We start from the raw sequence: 24526 nt of genomic DNA on the forward strand, positions 1-24526 counted from the left end.
CCGGGCCGAAGCCCTTCAGGTCCGCTGAGACTCAGTGTTGTTGCCAAGGAAGTATGGAGAGCTGGAAGGGTCAATCTGCTCTGGAGTCGGGGCAGCTGGCCAAAAATTCTGGCCAAAAAGCTGCCCCCGCCTCCTTGCAGGGCGGAACTAAGGGTAAAACCACCGCCACAAAGCTGAGCGCCATCAGCGTCATCCCAGTCCTCGGACCGGCGTCATGTGGCTTACACTGGTGCTGCTGGCTGTGCTGCTGCTGGCCGTCCTCTGCAAAGTTTACCTGGAGCTGTTCTCAAGCAGTTCCCCGAATCCTTTCTCCGAGGACGTCAAACGACCACCAGCGCCCCTGGTGACCGACAAGGAGTCCCGGAAGAAGGTCCTTAAAGAAGGTCAGTGAAAGAAACCTTGGGGTCTGAAGCTCCGCTGCTTTGCGGTTTCTTTCTGGTAGGGCGACGGCTGCCGGGTCCGGGCCTCAGTTTCTCAGAATGTAAAGTGCTGAGAGGGCTCCAGGCACGCGGAGGCGCCCCGCTTTAGTTCCGCCTTTGCTTGGGCAGGCTGCAGAAGTGTGGGCCCATTGGCATGGGCACCGTCCTCCGTTTCCCAAGGTCTTGGCAAAGCCAAACAAAGTCAAGCCCAGACCCTGTCATTTGTTTATTTATTTATTTTTCACTTGTGAGAATTTCTTTTAGATTTTATTTATTTTTAGGATTTTATTTATTTATTTTTAGATAGAGGGGAAGAGAGGGAGAGAGGGGAGAAAGGGAGAGAAACATTAATGTGTGTTTGACTCTTGTGCGCCCCGAAATGGGGACCTGTCCCACAACCCAGGCATGCGTCCTGACTGGGAATCAAACCTGAGAACCAAATCTTAGGCCACCACTCAGTCCACTGAGCCTCCTCAGCCAGTGCCATTTGTGAGAATTTAATGAACTCCCCTCTGCATGGCTTCAGGCTACTAGGACACAGGACCCACCAATATTCTTCATCTTCTCTTCAGCTCTTCAGCTCTTCTGCTCTTCTGCTGAAGAATTTGCCCTTCACAATGACAGGCTGCTTTGGAGCTTTCCCTCCCCAGAACTCTGTAGCCCGATTGCACCACATCAATGATGGGAGTAGCTCCAGTCTTGTTTATGGCAGCGTAGAGCCGTGTCTGCTCACTGACCAAGGTCCAGAGTCTATCAAGCTTGATAGTGGGGCAGAAGCTCTGGTTCCTCTTTAAGTGGTCATGCCTCATACCAACTTTCCCGAAGTGACCTGGAGGATATTTGTCAAAGTTGACCTTGTGATGGTGCAACCCACCAGCATTACCTGGGCCTCCCAGGTGCTTTCTGTACTTGCCAATGTGGCAGATGCTGCCAGTGGCCGTGGCTCATGTGACCCTGAAGTTTCTGGGTCTTCCTCAGTCTGCATGGCATGTGGGTAGCTGAGATGCAAAAAGGCCCAGGCCCTGTCATTTAATGTGACAGTGGCTATTACCCAACTCAAGGGGTTTGCTGCTATTCAAGGATGAGACCTGGTTGTGTCAAAAGTAGTTTTATTTACTTTCAGCAAGTGAAGGACGCAGGGGACTCCTGTCCAAAGCCCTACCTCACTTCTCTTGGTTGTAGAGACTCACACTGGCAGACTCACCTACTACTAGTTACAGGTCCCAGTTCCTCTCAGCCCTCTGGCTTCGGGACTTCTAGAGAACATGGGCTGAAAAGGCCTCTGCAGGGCTTATCCCCCATGTCCCAGGCATGTGGAAATTGTGAAAGGCAGAGAACAGGCCCAGGATGCCTTGTTTAATGATTTGGTTCACATGCCACGATTCAGACCCACTCTGCTAAAAGAGGTTCTGGGTGGTGTGGCCTTCCCACACCTGTCTCCCTTCCAGGGCACACCTGAGCAGTGCAGAGTTCTGTTCCTAAACGTCCATAACTGCATCTGGCTGTGACAAAACACTGGGCTGCTCCACCTGCAGCTTCCATGGCAGGGCATGTGTCCAGGCCAGCCCATCCCGCTGCCAGTCAGCAGACTCCCAAAGCTGTAGGGGCCTGTGCCCTGGCTGAGTGGGGCCACTCCCCAAGGAGGAGACACAGCTTAGAAGCACTTAGAGTTGTGAATGCAGAGAGGGAGCTCTCTCACCTCCACCTGCCTTACCCCCAGCCACCCCACAGCTTTGGAGGAAAAGGGGGGAACTAAAAGGCTGTTGCTCAGAAAAGAAGCTGAGGTCTTGAGAGTCTACTTGACTGGGCTCTGACACGAGGGAATGCATGACTGCACCTGCCCAGAGTCAGTGATCTCATTCTTGCAGATGAATGGACAGGGAACTAGTAAATTGCTTTTTAAGACCACTGTAAAATTTTACTAAAAAAAAAAAAAAATGGCCCTGGCTGGTGTGGCTCAGTGGATTGAGTGCGCGGGTTTGTGAACCAAGGGGTTGCCAGTTCGATTCCTGGTCGGGGCACATGCCTGGGTTGTGGGCCAGGTCCCCAGTAGGGGGTGCATGAGAGGCAACCACACTTGATGTTTCTCTCCCTCTCTTTCTCCTTCTCTTCCGTTCTGTCTAAAACTGAGTAAATAAAATCTTTAAATAAAAAAAATGCCCTGCCTGGTGTGGCTTGGTTGGGTGCCACCCTGCAAACTGAAAGGTCGCAGGTTTGATTCCCTGTCAGGGCACACATCTAGGTTGCAGGTTCAGTCCCTGGTCAGGACCCATGCAAGATGAAACCTATTGATGTTTCTCTCCCTGTCTTTCTCCCTCCCTTTCCCTCTCTCTAGAATCAATAAAAGAAAAAAAATTTAATCTTACTAAAAAAGCAATTCATTTCCCTGTGTCATTTCCATGTGGCTAAGAAGCCCACCCCTGCATCATTTTGTAAGTCCAGTGAAGCTGACTCAAATTACATTTTAAAAAATGTAGTTTTTCAATACTCATAGGGTACTTGGCCTGTGTTACCACACCTTTGGTAAAATTTCTGAAATCACACCTGCTTAGCCCTGGCTGGTGTAGCTCAGTGGATTGAGCTCAGGCCTGCTAACCAAACACCTGCAAATAGAACATCTCTTTGTAGCAATGAGACTCTGAAGAGATGTGGCATGTGATTTTTTTCCTCATCCTTCAGAGGAAGAGCAACAATGGGAGTCTTATTCAGACAGCTCATAGATAAAACCAGCAATTCTTTCCATGTGACCCCAAGCATATGTCTTTGCACTGTTAGCCGTAGCCTGGCGGAGTCCCACAGCCAAACCTTTGCTGCTTAGTCTCGCTTGTCCCAGATCGCCTCCACTGGGCACCGTGAGCCTCCTCCGTGAAGGCAGTGTGGCCTGTCTGATGGGAACCTCGCTGTTCAGGAAACTGGGGTGCTATTCCCATTTCTCATCATGAGTGCCACCTAGCTTCAGGTGCTTCAGAAAGTGCACCCCCTGGATGAAAGGAAGTAGGGTTGGGGTTGCAGAGGAAGAGCACGTATGTGGTTTGTAAATATTGAAACCCTAGGAGGCAAAGGCACAAAGAAATACCAGACAACGAGACCAGAGATCATTATCCAAGGATGTCTAACATCACCTGGCAGGCATTCCTCAGCCCCCAAGTGTTAGACGGAGGTTGGGCCCTGAATCCTGCCTCCCAGAGTCAGTTCCTGCCCGACCTATCAGAAACCAAGTGCACACCAGAACTGAAACTACCTTTCCAACAACCTATTCCCAAAATGGGTATAGAAACGCTGATTAAAGTGACCACAAGGACTGACTTACCTGCCTCCCTTCTGAAGTACTCGAGGAAACAGGGTCAGGTGCCGCTCCTGGTCACCGTGGAGGCAGGCCAGGCAGCAGTTCTGGGAATCTCCTGTAGAACAGATCCTCTGTCCAATGGAGATGCAGGCGAGTAAGCCCTGGACGACTTGCCGCTGCTGGCTGCTGCACAGGGAGCCCTTTTAGGAGAGTTCCATCTGGGATTGCCAAATCGGTCACTGAACAGGGTTTCGCCACTTAGGGTGCTCTATTCAAGAATGAGATGTGGTTGTCACAAGGTGTGTCTCCTTTAAACTGCATTGTGACAACCATGCCTCATTCTTTTTTCCCCAAAGATTTTTATTTATTTATTTTTAGAGAAAGGAGAAGGGAGGGAGGGAGGAAGAGCTAGTTCACGGGACTTGTTTTCTTCCTTCCTTCATTCTCTTTGTTGGCACTTAGGGTTCTCAGCCTGTATTGCTGTCCGCTTTCTGTTTTTGATCCTATAATAGTTTAGTGATTCCTGCTGTCTTTGAAAGTAGGTAAAGTCCCCACATACATAGCAACTTTGGTTAAATCAGTTCAGATCAAACCAAATCACTTTGCTTAATCTGCCTGGCTGGTCCTGAGCATTTCCCAAGGAAAGTGTTTGTGATGTTTTCATGAGGAGCTCTGTGCTGAATTGCTGTAGACTCTTCTCACATTGTACAAGCTAGAGAAGTCTTCTTTAGTTTCCATATCTTCGCTCTTGCCCTGCCCTTGCCTGAGAAGCCCGCCCTCCATCTGTTCCCTCTGCTGCAGCTTTCTCAGTCAGCCGTGTGCCAGAGAAGCTGGATGTGGTGGTCATTGGCAGTGGCTTTGGGGGCCTGGCTGCAGCTGCAATTTTGGCCAAAGCTGGCAAGCGAGTTCTGGTTCTGGAACAACATACCAAGGCAGGAGGCTGTTGTCACACCTTTGGAAAGAATGGCCTTGAATTTGACACAGGTAAGGTTTGTGTGGAAAAGGGTTGGGAGCATAGCTCTATCCTTAGGAGGCTGGGAGCAGTCGTTGTGGGATGATGCAAGGCATTTCTGTTGTTTTGGAGGCCCTGTTTTCTCTCTGGGTACCTCTTTCCTTGTCTGGGAGCCAGGCCCACTGGGAGCTGAAATGGGCAGGGAACCAGTGGTTTATGCTCTAACTCCTCCCCGCTGCAAGGGTGAATGGCCTCCTCTGGGCGTAGACTTAGGCAGGCACTACTACCTTTCTCACCTTGCTTCTCTGCCCACCTTTGCAGAGTTCAGTCCCCCCATCCTAAGATACCTGTTTCTCTGTCTCCCCACAGGAATCCATTACATTGGGAGGGTGGAGGAAGGCAGCTTTGGCCGTTTTATCTTGGACCAGATCACTGAGGGGCAGCTGGACTGGGTTGCCTTGTCCTCTCCCTTTGACATCATGGTACTAGAAGGGCCCAGTGGCCGAAAGGAGTTCCCCATGTACAGTGGGGAGAAAGCCTACATTCAGGGTCTCAAGGAGAAGTTTCCCCAGGAAGAAGCTGCCATTGACAAATATATAAAGCTGGTTAAGGTAACATGGACATGCGTGGGATCCCCTTGTTTATTCCTGAAAAGGCTTACCTTCTTCATTAGTGGAGTGACTGGTCAGGGAGGCAGGGGGGAGGAACAGTCCTGCCTGTCCTGCACTCAGTCCCCACCTGAGCTGGCCTCTGCATCCCTGGAGCCTGGGCTTGGCAGCTGCCACTGTCATTCTGGCTTCTGCAGAGTGCCATGCTCTTTTCCCTGACCAGGAGGGCTTTTGTATGGTCTGATTATTATCCTTTCTCACGTCATCTGAGACCAGATTGATATTGGTCAATTTGGGCAACTGAAACTGAAAAGCAGAAGGCTCATTCGAGTGTAGAATGGGAAGAATTCAGAGAGTACAGATTCTTAAAAATCCAAATTGAGCCTGAGTTCAGGCAACGGGAAGTGTTGCTGGGCCCTCTGCTGGTGCAGGTGATCGGAATGGTGGCTTTGTCCCGGTAGTTCTAGAAATGAGACCTGTGCCGCCCTCCTCATTTTCTTCCTCAGCTGGTAGCCAAAGGAGACATTCATGCCGTCTTGATGAAGATCCTCCCATTGCCCGTGGCTCAGTTCCTCAACAAGTGTGGGCTGCTCACCCGTTTCTCTCCATTCCTTCGCGCGTCCACCCAGAGCCTGGCTGAGGTCCTGCGGCAGCTGCCTGCCTCTCAGGAGCTCCAGGCAGTGCTCAGCTACATCTTCCCCACATATGGTAGGTGCTGGCCTTGGGCCTTGGGCCTTGGGCAGCTTGTAGAGAGGAGGTGTGCCCTCCTGGCTCTTAGTCTTGCGTCCTGAACGTGCATGGCTAACTGAAGTGTGGTATAAACCCTACTGGTGAGGAGTCTGCCCCCTACCTGCTGCACTCCCTGGTGAAAATTCCCACGTCCACCACACATTGGATGATTTTCCTTTTCAACCAGCACTGGCCTCCTTGGTCTTGGCAACATGGCAGTTTGCAGGGAGGACAGTCCTACTCACCCCAGGATCTGTAAGGTGCCCCATATTTGCATGGAAACCGTCCCTCTGGCTGCCCCTATCCATGGTGATCATTTGAACCCCCCGGACTCAGGCTGTGTGTTTTCTTTTTTCTTTAAGATTTTATTTATTCACCTTTAGAGGGGAAGGGAGGGAGAGAAACCCCAATGTGTGGCCACCTCTTGTGTGCCCCCCACTGGTGACATGCCTACAACCCAGGCCCAAGCCCCGACTGGGAACTGAGCCGATGACCCTCTGGTTTGCAGGCCTGCGCTCAATCCCCTGAGCAGTACCAGTCAGGGCATGTTTTCTGACAGGAATCACGCTCCTTTCTGAGTGGTGCTGCTGCCCACATTTACCCCCTTTCCTTCTATAGGTGTGACCCCCAGCCACACCACCTTTTCCATGCATGCTCTGGTGGTTGACCACTACATTAAAGGGGCCTTTTACCCTCGAGGGGGTTCTAGTGAAATTGCCTTTCACACCATCCCTGTGATTCAGCGGGCTGGCGGCGCTGTCCTGACGAGGGCCTCTGTGCAGAGTGTGTTGCTGGACTCAACTGGAAAAGCCTGTGGTGAGAGTTCTGCTTCGGGCTTCCTGGGCCCTGGGCTGGGGTAGGAGAGACCTGGGCTGCAGGGAAAAGGAAGCACTAAGGGCAGAGGGTGTAGCAGAACTGGCTTCCTCACAGGGGTTAGAGGCTGGAATCTGCCCCAGAGCAGGGCTCCAGGAAAGCAATTAGTTTGGAGGGACAGAGGGTGCTGGAAGGATAAAGGATTGCAAGGTGTGCAAAGAACAGTACTTAATTTTATATTCAGTAGATAAGAATAGCTATCCAGTAATCTGTGATCTCACTGAGTGTAGGGAGGGGTTGTGTCTTTTTAATCTTTGTCTATAGATTTTAGCACATAATAGACGCTCAATAAATGTTTGTTGAGTGATTAATGGAACGAATACATAACCTGGGCACTCCCTAGGCTGTATGGAGGCCACCAGAATACTCTGCCCTCAACCTGTGAATGGCAGAGTGGGGCCTCGAATCTTGTTGTGCTGGCTCAGGTCTTCGCTGTTATCTGCACAGAGGGTCAAAATCCCACTATGGGAGAACTTTATGAAGGACTCTGAGAAATGGAGCAGGCCATCCATGACATGTGGATGCTTAAGAAGCATCAGGGAAGGGGACAGAGAGAGGCCTGAAGAAAATAGGGCTGGTGTGATGGTGAATTCAGCAGAGGAACCTTTTAAGGAGGAGGTAGCGAGTGGGTGGCCTGGTGCACCAAAAAAATCAAGGGAGGAAAGGCCATCAGCGATCTCTGAGAACACATTTGTAGAAGAAAGTAGGAGAGAGAAGAGAGCCACCTCTTTCTTGCCAGTGGTAAGAAAGAGGTGGCTGTCAGCGGTGTGAGATTTTCTCTCATCTTACGAGCAAGTCCTCCTTCCAGCCAAAGGGGTCCATGGAGCAAGGTGGATCTATCAATTCAATTAGATTCAGCTTAGAATGTATTTATTTGTTTTTCATGTGCTAGGTGATAAAAAGATGAAAATAAAAAGACAAATCCGTTTCCAATCTCATAGGGAGATCACCGATACAGTTTAAGTGGCATACAGAAGCACGTGCTAAAACTGCAGGTGAATAGGGGTGCTAGGATGGGGGAACACAGAAGGCCTCAGAGTGAAGGAAGGCAAAGGTGCTTGAGCCAGGTCATAAGGGGTCAAAAGAAGCAAGCCAGAGGTTGGGAGAGGTTATTCCAGGCAAGGGGAACAGAATGTGCGAAGGGACAGAGATACGAAAGAGCTGAATATTTTAAGCATCTGAAAATATTAGGTTGAACCATTAGAAACTGCTGTTTCTATAAGTAAAAAATGTTGACTATCAGCAGGTTGTACCTAATAGTTTAGTGAGTGGCTAGAAGTGAGGTGGACACACAGCAGGGCCCACGTTGTGGAAGGCTGATACAAGAGGTCAGCGTAAAGGGTGTTGGGTTTAGCTAAAGAAAAGGGAGCCTACGCAGGGTAGGGAGAAAGCTAGGAAGGTGAGCACAGAGTGATGGGGGCTGCTGAGAGTGCTTGAGGATGTTTTATTCATTTTACAGTCTTGCTTGGGGCATGCTCATCTGGCCCTGGGTAGGCTGGACACTCAGGTCTGAGAAAATGAAGCGTAGTCTAGGAGACACCTGTTCGGGACATGAGCCTTCCTCTCTCTCCTGGAGTACACAGAACCTCAGTCAAGTTCTTGTGCCTGCAGGTGTCAGTGTAAAGAAGGGTCAAGAGCTGGTGAACATCTATTGCCCCATCGTGATCTCTGATGCAGGACTGTTCAATACCTACACGTACTTATTGCCAGAGAACGCCCACTGCCTGCCAGGTAAGACTAGGCTGCGAGGCCCTCTCCCAGCTTCCCTATTGGCTGGCTGATGCTTGCCCCAGGGTGGTGGCTGCCCTTTGACTGCCCTTCAGCAGAAAAGGTGAACACACTGGTCTCTGACTTCCTGCCAGCAAGGCCTCTGTGTGAGGGTTGGGAAACAACTTCTTTGTATCACATCACCCCAAAGAGCCTGTGGTCCTTACTTATCTTTGCATTGTTGGCATATTTGCTCCCTTCTCCTCGTAATCTGAACTACTCTTCCCTCCCCTCTCCTAAGTTTCCATTCTGAGTTGCCCATTTCCAGTTTTCCTAGATCTTAGATCATCTCTCTAATGGTTAATGGTGGTGGGCAGAGTCCGAAAGGAACATTTCTTGGGTTTTCACTAAGTTTGTCTATGAATTCTTCTTCCTTCCCTAATTCCTCACTTATTTTGAGTGGGAAAGACTGGTCCGACATTATCAGTAGGGGAAGCTAAGGCTGCTGTGGAGGAAGGCTTGATATAATTGTTGTGTGCCTTATTTGGGAAACAAGGGTATATTTTTCTGCCTCTTTCAGGGCCAGCTCCTCATTGGAGCTGTTGCTGCAGGCATACCCTTTTGGCTTCTCTTCCTTGAGGCCTGGGCTCAAAATCTGGGTGCCAGGTAGAAATAAACCTCAGTGCAGTCATCTCTTCTGAGAAGTCATGTCTAAAAAGAAGAGTCTGTCTTTGTGGAGGAGCAGGAGAGGGAGCAGGTGACATAGTAATGACTGGCCCTGGGTAGGCCATTGTGTTTGACCCTCATAGTCACCTGGTGAGGAGCCATCATCATCCTGATGTTTATGGCTGGGGAAACAGAGGCCTTGCAGGGGAAAGAATTTCTCAAGGCCACCTAACCACAGGTGGCAACGCTGAGATGAGAATGCTCTTGACCCCGCTCATCTGAGAAGCATGGGGCTTCCAGAGACAAGGCCTCACTGAAAGGGGCAGGGAGCAGGTCAGCATGTGAGGAACAACGTGGCTCAGCCCAAGTTAGGTGAGAGGTAACTGATTTGAAATGGACTTTAGGATATTGTGTAACTACAAGCCACTGGAGTGACCTGCAGGAAGGAGGCCGCTGGCATGGAGGGGGCCAGTAATCCAGCAGGGTAAGAGGGGGCGTAGCTAAAGGCCTCTGGCTGGGGCTGCAGGTGGAGAGACGGGAGCAGCTGTATGCGGTCGAGATGGAAAGGCACAGAGGATCAGCCCAGAGAGCAGTGGAAGGGGCTCTCCACCCCCAAATGGGGGCGGTGGCTACTCTCTGAGGAGCTGGAGGGTGGGCAGGAAAGTGGGTTCGACAGAAAAGCGAGGCCCTGGATTTCCTTGTCAGGGAGAGGGTGGGTGGCAGTTGTACTTGGCTCCAAGGTATATGTTCTACTGAAAACCAGCCTTCTCGTTCCTTTGCCTTACTTAGCTGGGCCTCAGCCAGCATCCGCTGCTGGTGAAGGCCTCCTCCCTCAGACTGGGTGAGCTGGGTGGGGTGAGGCTGAGACTGCCCAGTGCAGGACAGTGCGGTAGGGCAGGGTGGACTGGCCACCAGATTTTGCCTTTGGTACTTCCTGCCCCCCTGTCTCTCAGGATCTCTGATCCCTGCCACTGTCTTCTAACAGATCCTGGGGTCCCACCCAGGTCTGTCTTCTCTCCAGGCAGCCATGTTACCTTTCCAGCCTGCCTTTTCTCACCGTATAGTAGTTCTCGTTGTGCTTAGATAGCTCAGCCCTGAAAATAGGCTAATGGCAGCAGCCCCCATGGCTGAAGGACCAATAAGGACCAATTGCCTCCTTGGTTGGGGAGCTGGATGCTACCCCAGATAAATCCCAGTTTGAGAACATTTTAGGCAGTGGCGGAGATGATGCTTAATTCAGAGATCCCAGTGGCAGGACTCTTTTGTTTCTTTGCTGTTGGGGGTATACATTTCCATAGTTCTGTTTCCATGTCAGAGATGGGAACCATGTATTGCTGGCCTGTGGGACAGGTGGAGCAGGTGGGGTTATGGGTGGAGGTGGGACAGTCAGGCAGAGGGAACCTTTGTGAATGGGAGTGCCTTTCTTAAACCTCACTGCTGAGCCTTGAGGTGGTGACTAGGGATGGTTCAGAGAGGACATCTGAGTGGGAAAGCCTGGTCTAATCACAGTAGTAAAGGAAGTGAGGGCTGGTGTGGAGAAGAAAGGGTTGGTGTAACTGTGCCTTCTTTGGGACCCTAGGTTATATATATTTTTTTGCCAGGTATGGGGTTCCTTTCTTCTAGTAGGGGAAAGGGCAAAGGGGCTGGGTGGAGGCAGTTGCTGTTCTAAGGGGCTTCAGAAGGCCTAGGGGGTTTCACTTCTGGGCTGCTGGTTCTCCCACCCAAACCCACCTGGAGAGAGAGTGCCAGCAGTGGGATTACCCCCGGACGCTGGGACCCAGGCAACAAGGTGCTTCTGCGGCCCCAGGGAGGTCCACTGCTCCCGACTGCAGCTGCAGACGTGCACGTTCCCGTTCCCTCCTCACGGCGGGGCGTCTGTAAATCTTAGGCCAGTTGTCTTACTGTAATTATGATAATGGTCCCTTTTGCTCTTAAAAGTGGCCTGTTTTTGACAGATTCTATGGTTACACTACCTGGAACACTCAGTTCTTTGCAGCCTCTGTGAGGCTGTCCAGCTCATTTCAGGAGAGCCTCTTTTTCAGCAGACAGGCAGCATGTCCGACTCGTTACCGGACCCTCTGGGGCCTGCAGAGGGTTCAGCACATTTCAGGTTCTCGACAAATAGTTGTAAAATGAATTAAGCGGAGCAACCAGTGTTATCCCTCAAGCAGCTGTTGGGGCTGGGGCTCCGAATGGGGACAAAGGATAAGAATTGTAGGAGCAATTTCTGGAATACTAGTCTGGGGTGATTTACTAAGAGGTGGGGAAGCCCAGCAGCTTCAGTCCCAGGGGACATCAGATGGCCGTTGCCTCCCTTCATAGTGCTGTTCTTCCCTCCTCCCCCGCTGAACCCTGAAATGCCACGTGCCAGGAACGCTGTTCACATTCGTTCCTTTGTATTGCTTACCATTTCGAAGCCTTGTACTGACTCTACTGCACATTATGATTTGTATATATTTATTTATTAGGTGCCTTGTATTGAAGTTCATACTGGAATTCAGGCTCACACCAAACTACTGTTCATATGTGTGGTCTTTATAGCACGGAGCCCAGCCATGACTCCTAACTTCAGACATTAGGGGAAGGTTGGCGGCAGCCTGAGACAGTCCTGCAGGTGCTGAGCTCTAGCTTAGGGAGGCTGCGTACCACCGGCTTCTACGGTGCTAGAGAGGTGGGTGGAGGTGGAAGAGTCAGTCTGGAGTTGTATCCTTGACAGGGAGGAGACAAGAGAGCAGGCCCTGCCAACTAATTGTTATTTCAACAGTTATAGTTGAAATAGCATGATAAAAAACAGCCTAAGCGCTAGGCTGGCAACTGAGGCTAGGCTGCAGGTACAGTGAGTGGCCTCAGCAGGCTGTCTGTGGCAGGTGGCCACCTTGGGCCACAGTGCACACAGTCCTCACCAGCTGTCTTTGGCAGGTGTGAAGCAGCAGCTGGAGATGGTGCAGCCAGGTTTGGGCATGTTGTCTGTCTTCATCTGCCTACGAGGCACCAAGAAGGACTTGGGGCTGCAGTCCACCAACTACTATGTTTATTTTGACACAGACATGGACAAAGCGTAAGGCATGTGTGTGTCGGGGGAGCAAGAGTGTCAGCACGGGCCCACAGCCCATAGACCCCTGCTTCCTCCCTGACCCTGGAGAGTCAGCAGCAGGAAGTGGAATGGGAGGAAGTGGGCAATAATTTACCCCAGGAAGGGCTTTTTCCACACCCAGGCTGTGCCTCAGCTTCATCCCTGGGGGCTAAGTGGCATCCCTGGCAATGAACTGTCCTTGGGGTGGTGCTGGTGGCGGTGAGGACCAAGGCCATGGACTGACAGCCACACCCCTCTCACCCTCAGGATGGAGCGCTACCTCTCTATGCCCAGGGAAAAGGCGGCAGCACACATGCCTCTTCTCTTCATCAGCTGCCCATCAGCTAAGGACCCAACGTGGGAGGACCGATTTCCAGGTGGGGCTTGAGGTCCCGGGGGAGGGGGTGGGGTAGGAAGGGGCCAGGCAGCAGTAACCCTGGCTTTGCACCCCAAGACCGGTCCACAATGATCGTGCTGGTGCCCACCTCCTACGAGTGGTTTGAGGAGTGGCGGGAGGAGCCAAATGGAAAGCGGAGCAGCGACTATGAGACCCTGAAAGCCACCTTTGTTGAAGCCTCCCTGTCAGTTGTCATGAAGCTGTTCCCACAGCTGAAGGGAAAGGTAGGTAGGCCATATGGCTGTGGTAACTCTTGGTGCCATTTCCCCCTTTTCTTCAGGGCAGGGAAGTGATACCCTGAGATAACTGAGCTCTGGGGAAGGCAGGGAACCCGTGCAGGCTGTCAGCTCATTCAAGAGAAGAGGAAGAAATGAGGATCTGGCAAAGTTCCTGTGGCTGCCTTTTTTGCCTCTTAGGTGGACAGTGTGACTGGAGGATCGCCGCTGACTAGTCAGTTCTATCTGGCTGCTTTCCGGGGTGCCACTTATGGGGCTGACCACAACCTGAGCCGCCTGCATCCTCAAGGAATAGCCTCCATCAGGGCCCAAAGCCCCATCCCCAACCTCTACCTGACAGGTACACTGACAGCTTCATCTTGCCAAGAGCTGAGACCCAAGGCCTCCCTATCACCCATAGTCCTCCACTTGGATCTTTGGGCCCTTCTGCCCCCACAGCCTCCTACGCGCGCCCGGGGCTGCCTCTGCAGGACATGGATCCTGGGCCTGATCTGAAGCTATCTCGGGGTGGCCCAGCACTGAGGGATGAACACGAGAGCCCTTGCCCTCTCTCCTACTTGGGGGGCTGCTCATGGGTCTCTGCTCTTGTCTCCTAGGCCAGGATGTCTTCACCTGTGGGTTGATGGGGGCCCTGCAAGGGGCCCTTCTGTGCAGCGGTGCCGTCCTGAAGCGGAACTTGTACTTAGACCTCAAGAAGCTTCATTCAAGGATCCAGGCACAAAAGAAGAAGAATTAGTCCAGTCAGGGATGAGTCAGAGGAATTTGGCCAGTGCTGTGGCACAGCCCGTGACTTAGCTATACTGTCTTTTAGCATTAGTTTCTGCTCAGGTAAAGCACTCTCATTTGTTTCTGATTTCTGAATGGAGATCCGACACAGGTCTAGCACAGATCACAGTTTTGTTTTGTTTTTTTTAAAGATTTTATTCATCCATCTTTAGAAGGGGAAGGGAAGGAAAGGAGAGAGGCAGAGAAATATCAATGTATGGTTGCCTCTCGTGCGTCCCCTGCTGGGAACTGGCCCACAACCCTGGCATGTGCCCTGACTGGGAATTGTACCGCAATCCCTTGGTTCACAGGCCCATGCTCAGTACACTGAGCCACACCCGTCAGGGCACATTTCTTCAAATGAAGCTCTTCTAGCTGGGGCAGGGATGATCTTTCATACCTTTTATAACATGCTAGCCCTAATAAAAGGCCAGGGGGTGGGGCGCGCAGCTACCAATTCAGATAGCCTTAATATCTCATTAAGCAGTGCTCTGTGCCTCACACCCATTCCTCCTAACTCAGCAATCAAACTGAATATTCTTTGGTCAGGTGGCTAGAACCCTTGAAAGTGCTAGGCCAGCTGTCTCGAGGCTTCTCCTCATCCACTTATAGTGCAGTGCCGCAGTCTACACCGGTAAAGAAAAAGGTGCCTAGTGAGGTTTTGGTCAACGTTTCATAGGCTCAGAGGACTCCAGATCCTATTTTTGGCAGGTTCCAGGAGCTCTTTCAGAGGGTGAAGACCTGTGATAGGTTCAATGTGGTAGTGGGGGCTGGAGGTAATAAAAAGACCTATTACTTCACAAGGTATGTGTTACAAGATAATATCCAATTCGTATGCAGCTAAGGCCCTAGGTTTGTTGTCCTTATAATGAGGGTGACCCTGGGTTCTTAATGTGCCAGCACCAAGACACACCCTCATGGAGCCTCAAGGCTTATCTTCCAAAGATAGCAAAGGGTGGTGTTCACAGGGCACAGGACTGGAATGGTGGCTTCATGGGGCTGAAGCCGGCTGTAAGAGCATTCCAGGCCAGCAGTACAGCAAAGGACAAATGCCAAGAGGTAACTGAATGAATAATGACTAAGGGCCCAGTTAGCTACCTCCTAGACCTAGAGCAGGCTGCCTGGTGGGGAGGAGATGCGGGGTTGGAAATCCATCACCTTCGAAGCAGGGAATGCTACAGAATGTGTACAAAGTCCAGAATGGCGTTTCCTGTTTATTGGACATTAGATGGGAAGGTAAATGGAGACTAAAGGTTAAAAAAATAAAATGATCTGTGGCTTTAATATTTGAAGTTTATTTCAGTTTCTGTGCAATAATACAAAATTACATCAAGTAGCATTCATAGAAGCTCAGTGAAACATTAGGTACCGAAAAATATTTATCATTAGACCAAACAAGCTTTAAAAAAATTACAGTTAAGTTACAAAAGCTGAAAATATAAAACACTGCAAAACAGTGGCAATCTACTAATTAGGTAAACAAAAAGGGGAAACAATCTCAACAATCATTTAACATGGTAGATTTCTGACTTAAAGGAATATCTCATATATATATATATATATCAGTGCGAAGAGGCTGGCTTTGTTGGCAGCTTGAAACTATACAGCTCAAAGTCAACCCTTTCACAGAGGAGTTTCTAACTTGAGATTCAGTCTTTGCTCTGGATATACAGTTCAACTAAACCTGAAAATCTCTTCCCAGGATCCTTAAGCAAGGCCATGCTAAACAATCCCCCCAGCAAGAATTTTCAGAAAACGGCTAGCAGAAACTACCAGGTCTGGTATATAGCACACACTCCTCCCTGTCCAAACGATTCAGCATGTGCAAACATTCAGCATGTGCAAAGCGTGCTACCTTCCATCACACATGCAGCATTATGTACCAACTTGCCCTTTACAAACAAGAGGCAGGCTTCCTTTTGTTTTTTTTTTTCTGCTTTAATTGACATGAATTAGAGAACAAAATGAGAATCACCATCAGGGTAATTTTAGAGGTTTAGAAGTCTACTACCAAATATTTCATTAAAAGCCATGATGGGAAAAGAAATGTAAAAGTGTATAAAAAACTAATTGGTCTTTCCAACTTGTCTAGCTTTTTGGTATGACAGGTATTCTGCTCCCGCAGAGTCCAGGAATGGATTCTACATAATTCTGCTCAGTAATCCAGCAGGGGAACAAGTTCCTCCATTACCATCCATGACCGAAGCATAGATTAGATTCCTCCTGACAGAAATCACCCTTCAAATCAAAAGCTTGGGGCAGGAAGGGAAGCCTAAAGCTGTCTAGAGAGGGGTGTCTCTCTCAGACTCCTGTACATTCTTGCTTGACCGCCCGGGCTTAAGAGATACCTCAGCCAGCTCACCCTCATCCACACACAATCTCTAGAAAAACATGCTTCAAATCTTCAAAAAACAAAAACTACCCAGAAAACAAGTTTTCCTTTGGTGTAAGAGATTTCCTTCAGTGCAATTTCTAAGTGAAGCTTAAATTCTATTGTACTCTCACCACAAGAAATATTTCACCTCTGAAATATTTCTCAGAGGCTCAAAAAGTAGAATATGTGGATTCCACAGCAATACCAACCCTCTAGGTTCTTAAAACAACCTTTCTTTCTGTTCTCCTCTATGACCAAAATCCATCAGTTGGGGACAGCAACCAATAACCAGAAAGAGCCCTGTGAGCCCTCTGTTAAGTCACGCCCAGAGGTCCGGATCAAAGAACACATCTCCTTTTGCTAGGAGAAGAAAGTGAACTGAAGTACCAGAGAGGTCACCATGCTAGGCAGCATGCAGATGGTGCCCGGGGCACTCCCTCGGGTAGCTTGGTTTTCTTGGGGAGACCAGAGACATCAAATACTGACTGCCATTTTGCTGAAGTTTCAAAATTTGTGACACATTATTAAGAGCTATTAAAGAATAAAAAGAGTCAATCCCAAGGCTGGGGGTGTTAGGGAGGTACATGGGAAAACCTGAGCTGGGCCCTGAGGAAACAAATTCTTGGGAGGTAAGGAAAAAAAGAGAAGAGAGGGCAACCTAACCATAGAATAACTGGGAAACCGGGGAATGCCCGAACAAAAAGCACAGAGGCCTAGACAGGTACCCAACATGAGGGGCCTTTGGTCTGGCTAGGATGCAGAGAAAGACTGGCAGACGAGTGCCCGTATGCAGAGTCCTGAATCCTACAGAGCCTATAACCTCCATTCTCTAAGCCATGAGGGATGCAAACAGAAGCTTCAGATCTGGGCAAGTATTAAAATCAATCTGGTCTCTATGTTCGTAAGAGAAGATGGATGGGAGAACCAATTAAAGTGGTTCCTGAAAAAAAAAAATCCAGGAAAGAGTGGGTATGGGACAAGGAAGCAGGGAAAATGGAAAGAAAGACTATAGCTGGAGTATTTTTTTTAAATGGACAAGATTTTTGTGATGTGATAAAAATGGTAAAAGTATGTAGTTTGGGGTTGAGAGGATAGAAGAAATCAGGCAGTTGAGAGGCAGTTTAATGGGTAGAAGGAATTCAGTTTCAGTGACAGCAGGACAACCGTGCTGAAATATTCAACACAAAACAGGACTGGTTCCTCTGGGAACTAGGCCAAGGACAAAGACTTTGTAGTCAACTCAGAGGGTGAAGAATGAATGAATTTCTGAGGAGACAAAGGAATAGAGAGAACTGCCTTTGAGGCCCTTTCTCCCATCAGCATAGGGTGAGGCCAAGGAGTTTGTGGCATCAGGGGAGTATGTCATAGAAACCACAAGATGGTAATTTCTATTTGGATGGTCAGTAGTGTCCAATTCTATCAAGGTCAAGACTACGTTTTGACAATATGTCACTGGATCTGAACCTACAGAAAAACAGTAGAAAGGCAGGGACCAAAGTGAGTTTGTAAAAAATTATGAAGAGAATAAATGGCAAAATAATGGAAGCAATACTTCCTGGAGCAGTTGAACAGCAGACTGAATAAGACGGATGGTTGCAGGAGTGGGGCAGAGGGAGGGTACCTGTGCACGCACAAAGGCTGGAGGAAAAGTGCTAGAGAGGCAGAAATAGAAAACTTTGGAGAGGAGGAGGAAAGGCAGGGACAGGGGAGACAGAAAAGGGAATAAAATAACCACGGTCTTAGGGAATGCTAGGGGAGCCTGCTAGAAGATTCCTCTGATTGGAAGAAAGGTTTCCACTATAATACGGGTGCAGAAGTAGAGCACTCATTGATTCTTGATCTTCACCTGCACTGCACGAAAATCTCAACTCAAAGCCAGGAACTGTTTTAAGCAAGGTGGAAGCTAATAGGACAAACGCGATGGTCCCTTCTGTAGACTGACTTCTTCAGCAGCACAGAATTCCCCTCACTTCCCACACTCATATTTCCTGAGATCAGCTGTTTTCGGTTTTTCCTCTGCAGTAACAACTTGTTGTCAGCTCTCTGTAATGGGGTAGCATGACTAGAATAGATTTACATAAGACTTCAAACAGCTTGATCTAAGACACTACCCTCAGTGACCCTAGGGGAACTCTAAATTTCTTAAATTTTAATAACTCTCCCCATGGGACAGAAGAATTTTTCTAACTACCCTTAGCATTCTATATCAGTTGGGAAGACCATTAATTAGATTAAGGTAAAAAAAAAGTACAGTTAGTTTCCAAATATGTCTTTTCTCTTTTAGGCAAGACAGGCAAAATAGAGTTTGTGGGGAACCTATTTCATAAAAGACCTTTGAAAACAATGCAGACCAAAACCAAAATCCTTCTATACATTCTCTCGTACAAAGCATGGACTTACCCTATTCTAAAAAGTTCCTGCTATGATTGTAAGGAAGAAGAGTGTTTCAATAATCATAAGTATATTTTTAAAAATCTGCGATGAGAACAGTGGCTTTACAGCCTTAGCTTTACTCCCAGAATCCCCCAGTTCAGTTTAATGTTCAGTACAACCAAATGGAAGTTGATTCACTTTGTCTTTAGTCATATGAAAATATCATAAACACGTGAAGAACTTAAACTAGACAGGATGAACTTTCAGGTAGCAGGCAGTAAAGCACTCTTTTAAAGCTGTTTTGGTTTGCTGCTGAAGCCTTTGAAAAAAAATTGTGTTCAATGTAGCCTTTTGCCCCACAGCATTCACATTATATATCTCTTCCAGGGCACACCCCTCCTCAAAGTAAGAGGCCCAGGTAGAAAAGTACCTCAACCTCCTGAGTTTTCTCCTAGGCCTGCAAACATAAATAGTGGCAAGTGCAATGCTATTTTCAAGGGGTAACTCGACTGTAGAGCCAAGGCCCTAGGGAAGGCAGTCAGCAGTACTACCCTGCCTAGGACTGGGATCTCCCTTTGGTCAAAGCTGGGTTCCCACATGCTCACTCCTACGCACAGTCAGAGGAGGCAAGGGAGGAAGACGCCAGCGCAGGTAACGGGAGCACAGGAGGACAAGGTCACCAAAGTGCAGGTGCAAAAACCAAAGCAATGCCCCCCCAAACTCCTGCCTCTGCCAGTCCTGACTGCCACCAAACTCTAGGGGGTATCCCTTAGTTCACAGTATTTTGCTCTTCATTTCTCTTGCTTTAGAAACAAATCAGCAGGGAGGACGAGGTTCTCAAAAACAGAAAAATCACATCTGAAACGAAAATAACACAATACACTGGTAACATTCATTCATCTTCTTCCAGAGGAATATATCTTACTGCCATGATTTTTGGGGGAAAAAGATCTTAAAGGAGTTGAAGCTCAAAAAAACCCCCAGAATTAAGACAAACTGACCCTCCATCATAAAAGCAGCCATTGATAAAATAAAAACACCTAAAATTATTTTACAAGTCGGTTTGATAAAAATATACACTAAATATACATAAATAAAATATACACTAGAAAATACACACTTGGAGGGAATTTGAGAATCTTGGCTTCTGCTTTTTACCTTTCTATATTGTTTTTGAATTGTTTACATGTACTTTTTTTAAAATCAGAAAAAACTATAAATAAAGGGGGGTGATAGGTAATCCTTAAAGGCAACTATCTGGAAAGGTGCTTGGCCAGCGTTATACGGTAAAGTTGACCTATGGGGCCAGTCAGCAAAGATGTTCTGAGCCGAGTACCTTATTCTATAGCTGGTACAAGCTGTACATGTGAACTGTGTTCCCTGTAGGAAGTCTGGGAACAACTTGCAGTTGGGCCACCAACAACTCTTCACCAATGCCCTTGCTGTTGCTACAGAGAAGGGGAAAGGAAAGGTGCCTGCCTGCAGCAAGGCAGTGGGAGTACACTGCGCACTTCGACAGCTGCCTTTTAGGAGAACCTTATTCAGCTCTTGCTGCTGTAGGGTGGAAGAAGGTCTTTGCTTTCTGGCAGGGGCATGGGTTGGCTGCACTCAGGAAATCTAGTAAACAGTGCTTAGCAGGGCTGATCTGGGAAGCTGGAGGCCTATGTTTCTGGACTCCTTTATTTCCAGGGAGTGTAGTCTAGTGCTTTGCTCCCTAATGTGTGGTACCAGCAGCATTTATGCCATCTAGGAACCTCCTACAAATGCAGGAGCAAAGCTCTATCCCACAGCTAGTGCATTAGACTGCTTTCTATCACAATGCCTAAGAAAATCCGTGAAGTGCTGATGTAAGACAAAAAAGCACAGGATGGGAGCCTAGGGAGCTGCCATCAGGCCTTGATTGTGCCACATACTTGAGGTGGGATTTTACAGGAAAAAAAATGATTTCTCGGCCTGACTTTCCTCCTCTGTCAAAGGAGGGAGCTGTTGCGAAGTAATTAAAGGTCTCTTACCTCTAACACTATAGACGTGCACATTTGATGTCTCTACTTGGTGGTCTGAAAAGGGCAGGGGCAATGGTAGCAGCACCCCCATAACCAGTTGGTGTTTCTATGCCAAATGCAAGCCCACTGCTGGGCCCAGCTGAGACTGCAGAGCCCTCCTATGGACCTGGGTCTTCCTTCCTTACCTTCTGATCCAAACGCTGGTAGTCACTGGCCTTTGGCCGCCGAGTAAGTTTGGATTTTTTTCCTTCCAGGACAAAAGCAATAATCTGGGGAAAGAAAAAAAGAGTATCATTAACAAGTGATTCTATAATGACATATTTCAGTCTCTGAAATCAGAAGTAATCACCTGGCAGTATATTTGTTAATAACCCTGACAGTAAAAAGAGCAGTACACCCATGAAACCTGTTTAAATTATAACAATTTTAAGGAGGACAGGGCTTAGTTCTACTAGAATCTGCTTTAGTATACTGCTAAATAGAAAATAACGAAGGGAGCCCTGGCTGGTGTAGCTCAGTGGACTGAGCGCGGGCCTGCGAACCACACGATCGCGGTTCGATTCCCAGTCAGGGCACATGCCTGGGTTGCAGGCCAGTTCCTGGCCCCTGGCAGGGGACACACAAGAGGCAACCATACATTGATATTTCTCTCTCTCTCTCTCTCTCCCTCTCCTTCCCTTCCACTCTAAGATAAATAAATAAAATCTGTAAAAAAAAGAAAAGAAAATAACGAAGGGAGGAAGGCTGTTCTGGGCTCTAGCTTGTGGGAGTCCATTGATTTACTCAAGAGTATTCAATCAGAGATCTGCCACCTCTTCCTTGGACAGCTCCAAGCTAAGACATCTCTTTCCTTTTGCAAAAATCATAAGCAGCCCTGACTGACATGGCTTAGTTGGCTGAGCGTCATTCCACAAAGTGAAAGGCTGCTAGTTCGATTCCCGGTCAGGGCACATGCCTGGGTTGCGGGTCTGGTGTCCTACAGGGGCATGTATGAGAGGCAACCCATCAATGTTTCTCTCCACCTCTTTCTCCCACCCTTCTCCTCTCTCTAAAAATGAAATCTTTAAAAAAATCATAAGCCATTATTTTCCTTTTCTGCTAATGCACACTTTCACTCCACACTTTGCTTCATCTTAGCCATACCACGCTCACTTCATGCCTAAGGTTACTCTCCATGATGTTGGATGTAGAATAAGAAGTGTACCACTTTAACTAAATGTCTTCACTCATTCCTTATAGCCATAGGCCTTATGGCCATCATGAATTGAGCTCTCCAGTTTTGACCAGGCTATAGAAACTATGTACTCAATTCTTAAGAGCTCAATAAAGAATGCAATCATTTTGTCACTGGAGTGATTGCTAAGTGACACAGATATTAGTTCACACCAAACCCTGCTAAACAAGTAAAAGACAAGCCCTGGCTGGTGTGTCTCAGTGGACTGAGCACTGGTCTGTGAACCAAAGGTTTGCTGGTTTGATTCCCAGTCAGGGCACATGCCTGGATTCTGGGCCGGGTCTCCAGGAGGGGGGTATGCAAGAGGCACCAAACATTGATGTTTCTGTCCCACTTTTTCTCCCTCCCTTCCTATCTAAAAATAAATAAGTAAAATCTTTAAAAAATAAGAAGTAAAAGATGTGTATATCCATGAACTTTCTGGTCTTTTTTCTAATCAGAAATTGAAATTACTGTAGACGATAACCCCTGGGCTCTCTGCTGTGGGTGTCAAAAACAGTGTAACTGTTCTTTCTGCCACTGCATGTGGAAGACACACACTCAGAAATGGTACACTATCTTGAGAGTGGAAACAGGAAAATAAATGCTTTAACTACTCACAAATTGTCAGTTACTCAGGTCCTCTGAGGCTGTGAAGGATCTAAGTTCAAGATTATAGGAGGAGACCCCCATTCAGGTCAGACTGGTAATAACGTCCTCACTTAGCACCTAATGTCCCTAATGTAGCAGCAGAGAGCACTCAGAGAAAACAGACATGAAAATAGTTTATAAAACAAGAGTAGAGCCTAGCAGGATCTGAAAACAAAACTGGAATGTCTGGAAATCCCCAGTACTCACAGGCAAGTAAGTGATGAATACCAGTACATACACCAAATTCTCAAGGGAGAGGATACCCCATTCCTCTTAAGGTAACTGTTGACTTACCTTCCGCTTGTTGTGATAGGCAATATAGAGGGCAGCAACAAGAATGGCTGCTGTCACCAAATAAGCAAAGAAGTGGCTGCTCTCTGCACTGGCACTTCCAAGATTGTCCTTATAAAGATCAACCTTCTTCCTATTTGTGGAATCTAAAAGTGTCCCTTCATGGCTCTCTCCAGAGGCAGGGCCAAGCATTTCTTTCTCTTTGGGTAGAGAACCCCCTTCAGGCTCAGAACTATCTTTTGTGGGCTGGCGCTCCTGATCGGACTTTTCAGAAGTGTCTTTCACTGGCTGGTGCTCCTGAGGGGACTTGTCAGAAGTGTCTTTCACTGGCTGATGCTCCTGATTGGACTTTTCAGAAGTGTCTTTCACTGGCTGGTGCTCCTGAGGGGACTTGTCAGAAGCGTCTTTCACTGGCTGGTGCTCCTGAGGGGAGTTGTCGGAAGTGTCTTTCACTGGCTGGTGCTCCTGAGGGGACTTGTCAGAAGTGTCTTTCACTGGCTGGTGCTCCTGAGGGGAGTTGTCAGAAGTGTCTTTCACTGGCTGGTGCTGCTCCTGAAGGGAGTTGTCAGAAGTGTCTTTCACTGGCTGGTGCTCCTGAGGGGACTTGTCAGAATTGTGTTTTGTGGCCTGTTGATCCTGAGGGGACTTGTCAGAAGCGTCTTTCGTGGCCTGCTGCTCCTGAGGGGACTTGTCAGAATTGTGTTTTGTGGCCTGCTGATCCTGAGGGGACTTGTCAGAATTGTGTTTTGTGGCCTGCTGCTCCTGAGGGGACTTGTCAGAATTGTGTTTTGTGGCCTGCTGATCCTGATCGGACTTGTCAGAAGCGTCTTTCGTGGCCTGCTGCTCCTGATTGGACTTTTCAGAAGTGTCTTTCACTGGCTGGTGCTCCTGAGGGGACCTGTCAGAAGTGTCTTTCACTGGCTGGTGCTCCTGAGGGGACCTGTCAGAACTGTCCTCGATGGACAGGTGTGGCATGGTCAACTCAGCATTGTCGTTTTCCTTGGGCAGATCTTCGGGAGCGCGTTTCTCCCTCTTAAACAGATAACTCAAGGAGGTCTGGCTGGGGACTCTTTCTGGAATCTTTCCCTTCTCCCGATTGAGAAGTTTTTCATCGACTGATGAAAGAGAAATGGGCAGCGCGGCTCCTGAAAGAGAGAAACCAGTTGGCCTTGAAGCAAGGCAGGCCGGGAAAAAGGAATCCTCAGAGCTAGAACGAACTAGGGCAACTGGCAAACGTTGGTGGTGAGGGTGAAGGCGAAGGGAGGGACGGGTCTGGCAGGGAAGAAGCAAGCACAGATGGACACCAGCCATGATGAGGATGATGTGTCCGGAGCGAGAGTGGGACATTTTCTTTGCGGGGGTGGGGGGGTGTCTTACCCGCCGCTGCAACGCTCAGTAGGACCAACACAACCAGGAACCGCATCTTGCAGCCTGCGTGTCCCTCCTCTGCTGCTCTCGCGAGATCGCACAAGGATTCGGTACCCCCCACGGCCCCGCCTCTTCCTGTGCCTGTCAGCGGCAGCTCCTTCCGAACGAGGGAAGGGGTTATGGGAAAGGTGGGGGCGGTGTGTAGTTCCGGAGATTTTTTCCAGCTGTGGCAGCGGTTCTCAGGGCGGGGGTGGGNCCAACACAACCAGGAACCGCATCTTGCAGCCTGCGTGTCCCTCCTCTGCTGCTCTCGCGAGATCGCACAGGGCTTCGGTACCCCCCACGGCCCCGCCTCTTCCTGTGCCTGTCAGCGGCAGCTCCTTCCGAACGAGGGAAGGGGTTATGGGAAAGGTGGGGGCGGTGTGTAGTTCCGGAGATTTTTTCCAGCTGTGGCAGCGGTTCTCAGGGCGGGGGTGGGGGTCTCACGGTCTCTTGTGGAGCGTTTCTGATTTCTTTGCCTAGTAGCACCCACAAGAGACCGC

The 24526-nt window shown here is 48.8% G+C and overlaps 2 protein-coding genes and 1 pseudogene across 4 annotated transcripts; 1 reads left to right on the plus strand and 2 right to left on the minus strand.

Annotated features, from left to right (window-relative positions):
• Positions 1 to 142: 142 nt before the first annotated feature.
• RETSAT (retinol saturase) lies at positions 143 to 13774 on the plus strand. Of its 2 annotated transcripts, none has more exons than XM_037039454.1 (11): positions 143 to 383; positions 4507 to 4689; positions 5027 to 5268; positions 5772 to 5973; positions 6613 to 6810; positions 8479 to 8598; positions 12160 to 12298; positions 12647 to 12690; positions 12768 to 12934; positions 13127 to 13286; positions 13543 to 13774. In XM_037039454.1, exons 1-11 carry the CDS (start codon positions 215 to 217, stop codon positions 13680 to 13682), a joined length of 1764 nt encoding a protein of 587 aa, XP_036895349.1. In that variant the 5' UTR covers positions 143 to 214; the 3' UTR covers positions 13683 to 13774. The 2 variants fall into 2 exon arrangements, with proteins under 2 accessions (XP_036895349.1, XP_036895342.1); XM_037039447.1 differs by having other exon boundaries at positions 144 to 383; positions 12581 to 12690.
• Positions 825 to 1409, minus strand: LOC118982450 (60S ribosomal protein L27a-like; annotated as a pseudogene).
• Positions 13775 to 14986: 1212 nt separating the features above from the next.
• On the minus strand, positions 14987 to 24169 carry TGOLN2 (trans-golgi network protein 2). 2 transcript variants are annotated; one of them, XM_037039528.1, is made up of 5 exons: positions 23994 to 24169; positions 23463 to 23761; positions 22620 to 23123; positions 20647 to 20730; positions 14987 to 19316 (listed from the first exon to the last, which is right to left on the minus strand). In XM_037039528.1, the coding sequence occupies exons 1-5, from the start codon at positions 24037 to 24039 to the stop codon at positions 19311 to 19313; spliced, it is 939 nt and encodes a 312-aa protein (XP_036895423.1). In that variant the 5' UTR covers positions 24040 to 24169; the 3' UTR covers positions 14987 to 19310. The 2 variants fall into 2 exon arrangements, with proteins under 2 accessions (XP_036895423.1, XP_036895413.1); XM_037039518.1 differs by having other exon boundaries at positions 22620 to 23156; positions 23454 to 23761; positions 23994 to 24099.
• Between the last annotated feature and the right edge of the window lie 357 nt (positions 24170 to 24526).

The sequence above is a fragment of the Sturnira hondurensis genome, unplaced genomic scaffold (assembly GCF_014824575.4).
Source record: "Sturnira hondurensis isolate 20B ecotype Veracruz unplaced genomic scaffold, ASM1482457v3 Scaffold0002039, whole genome shotgun sequence".
Taxonomy (NCBI): domain Eukaryota; kingdom Metazoa; phylum Chordata; class Mammalia; order Chiroptera; family Phyllostomidae; genus Sturnira; species Sturnira hondurensis.

Coding starts and splice junctions, on each gene's coding strand:
- RETSAT (XM_037039447.1), top strand. CDS start 215: ATGTGGCTTACACTGGTGCTGCTGGCTGTGCTGCTGCTGGCCGTCCTC. Junction 12,935..13,126: donor TCCCACAGCTGAAGGGAAAG/GTAGGTAGGCCA, acceptor TTTGCCTCTTAG/GTGGACAGTGTGACTGGAGG. Junction 13,287..13,542: donor CCCCAACCTCTACCTGACAG/GTACACTGACAG, acceptor CTTGTCTCCTAG/GCCAGGATGTCTTCACCTGT.
- TGOLN2 (XM_037039518.1), bottom strand. CDS start 24,039: ATGCGGTTCCTGGTTGTGTTGGTCCTACTGAGCGTTGCAGCGGCGG. Junction 23,762..23,993: donor ACTGAGCGTTGCAGCGGCGG/GTAAGACACCCC, acceptor TCTCTCTTTCAG/GAGCCGCGCTGCCCATTTCT. Junction 23,157..23,453: donor AGTCCAATCAGGAGCAGCAG/GCCACGAAAGAC, acceptor GAGCAGCACCAG/CCAGTGAAAGACACTTCTGA.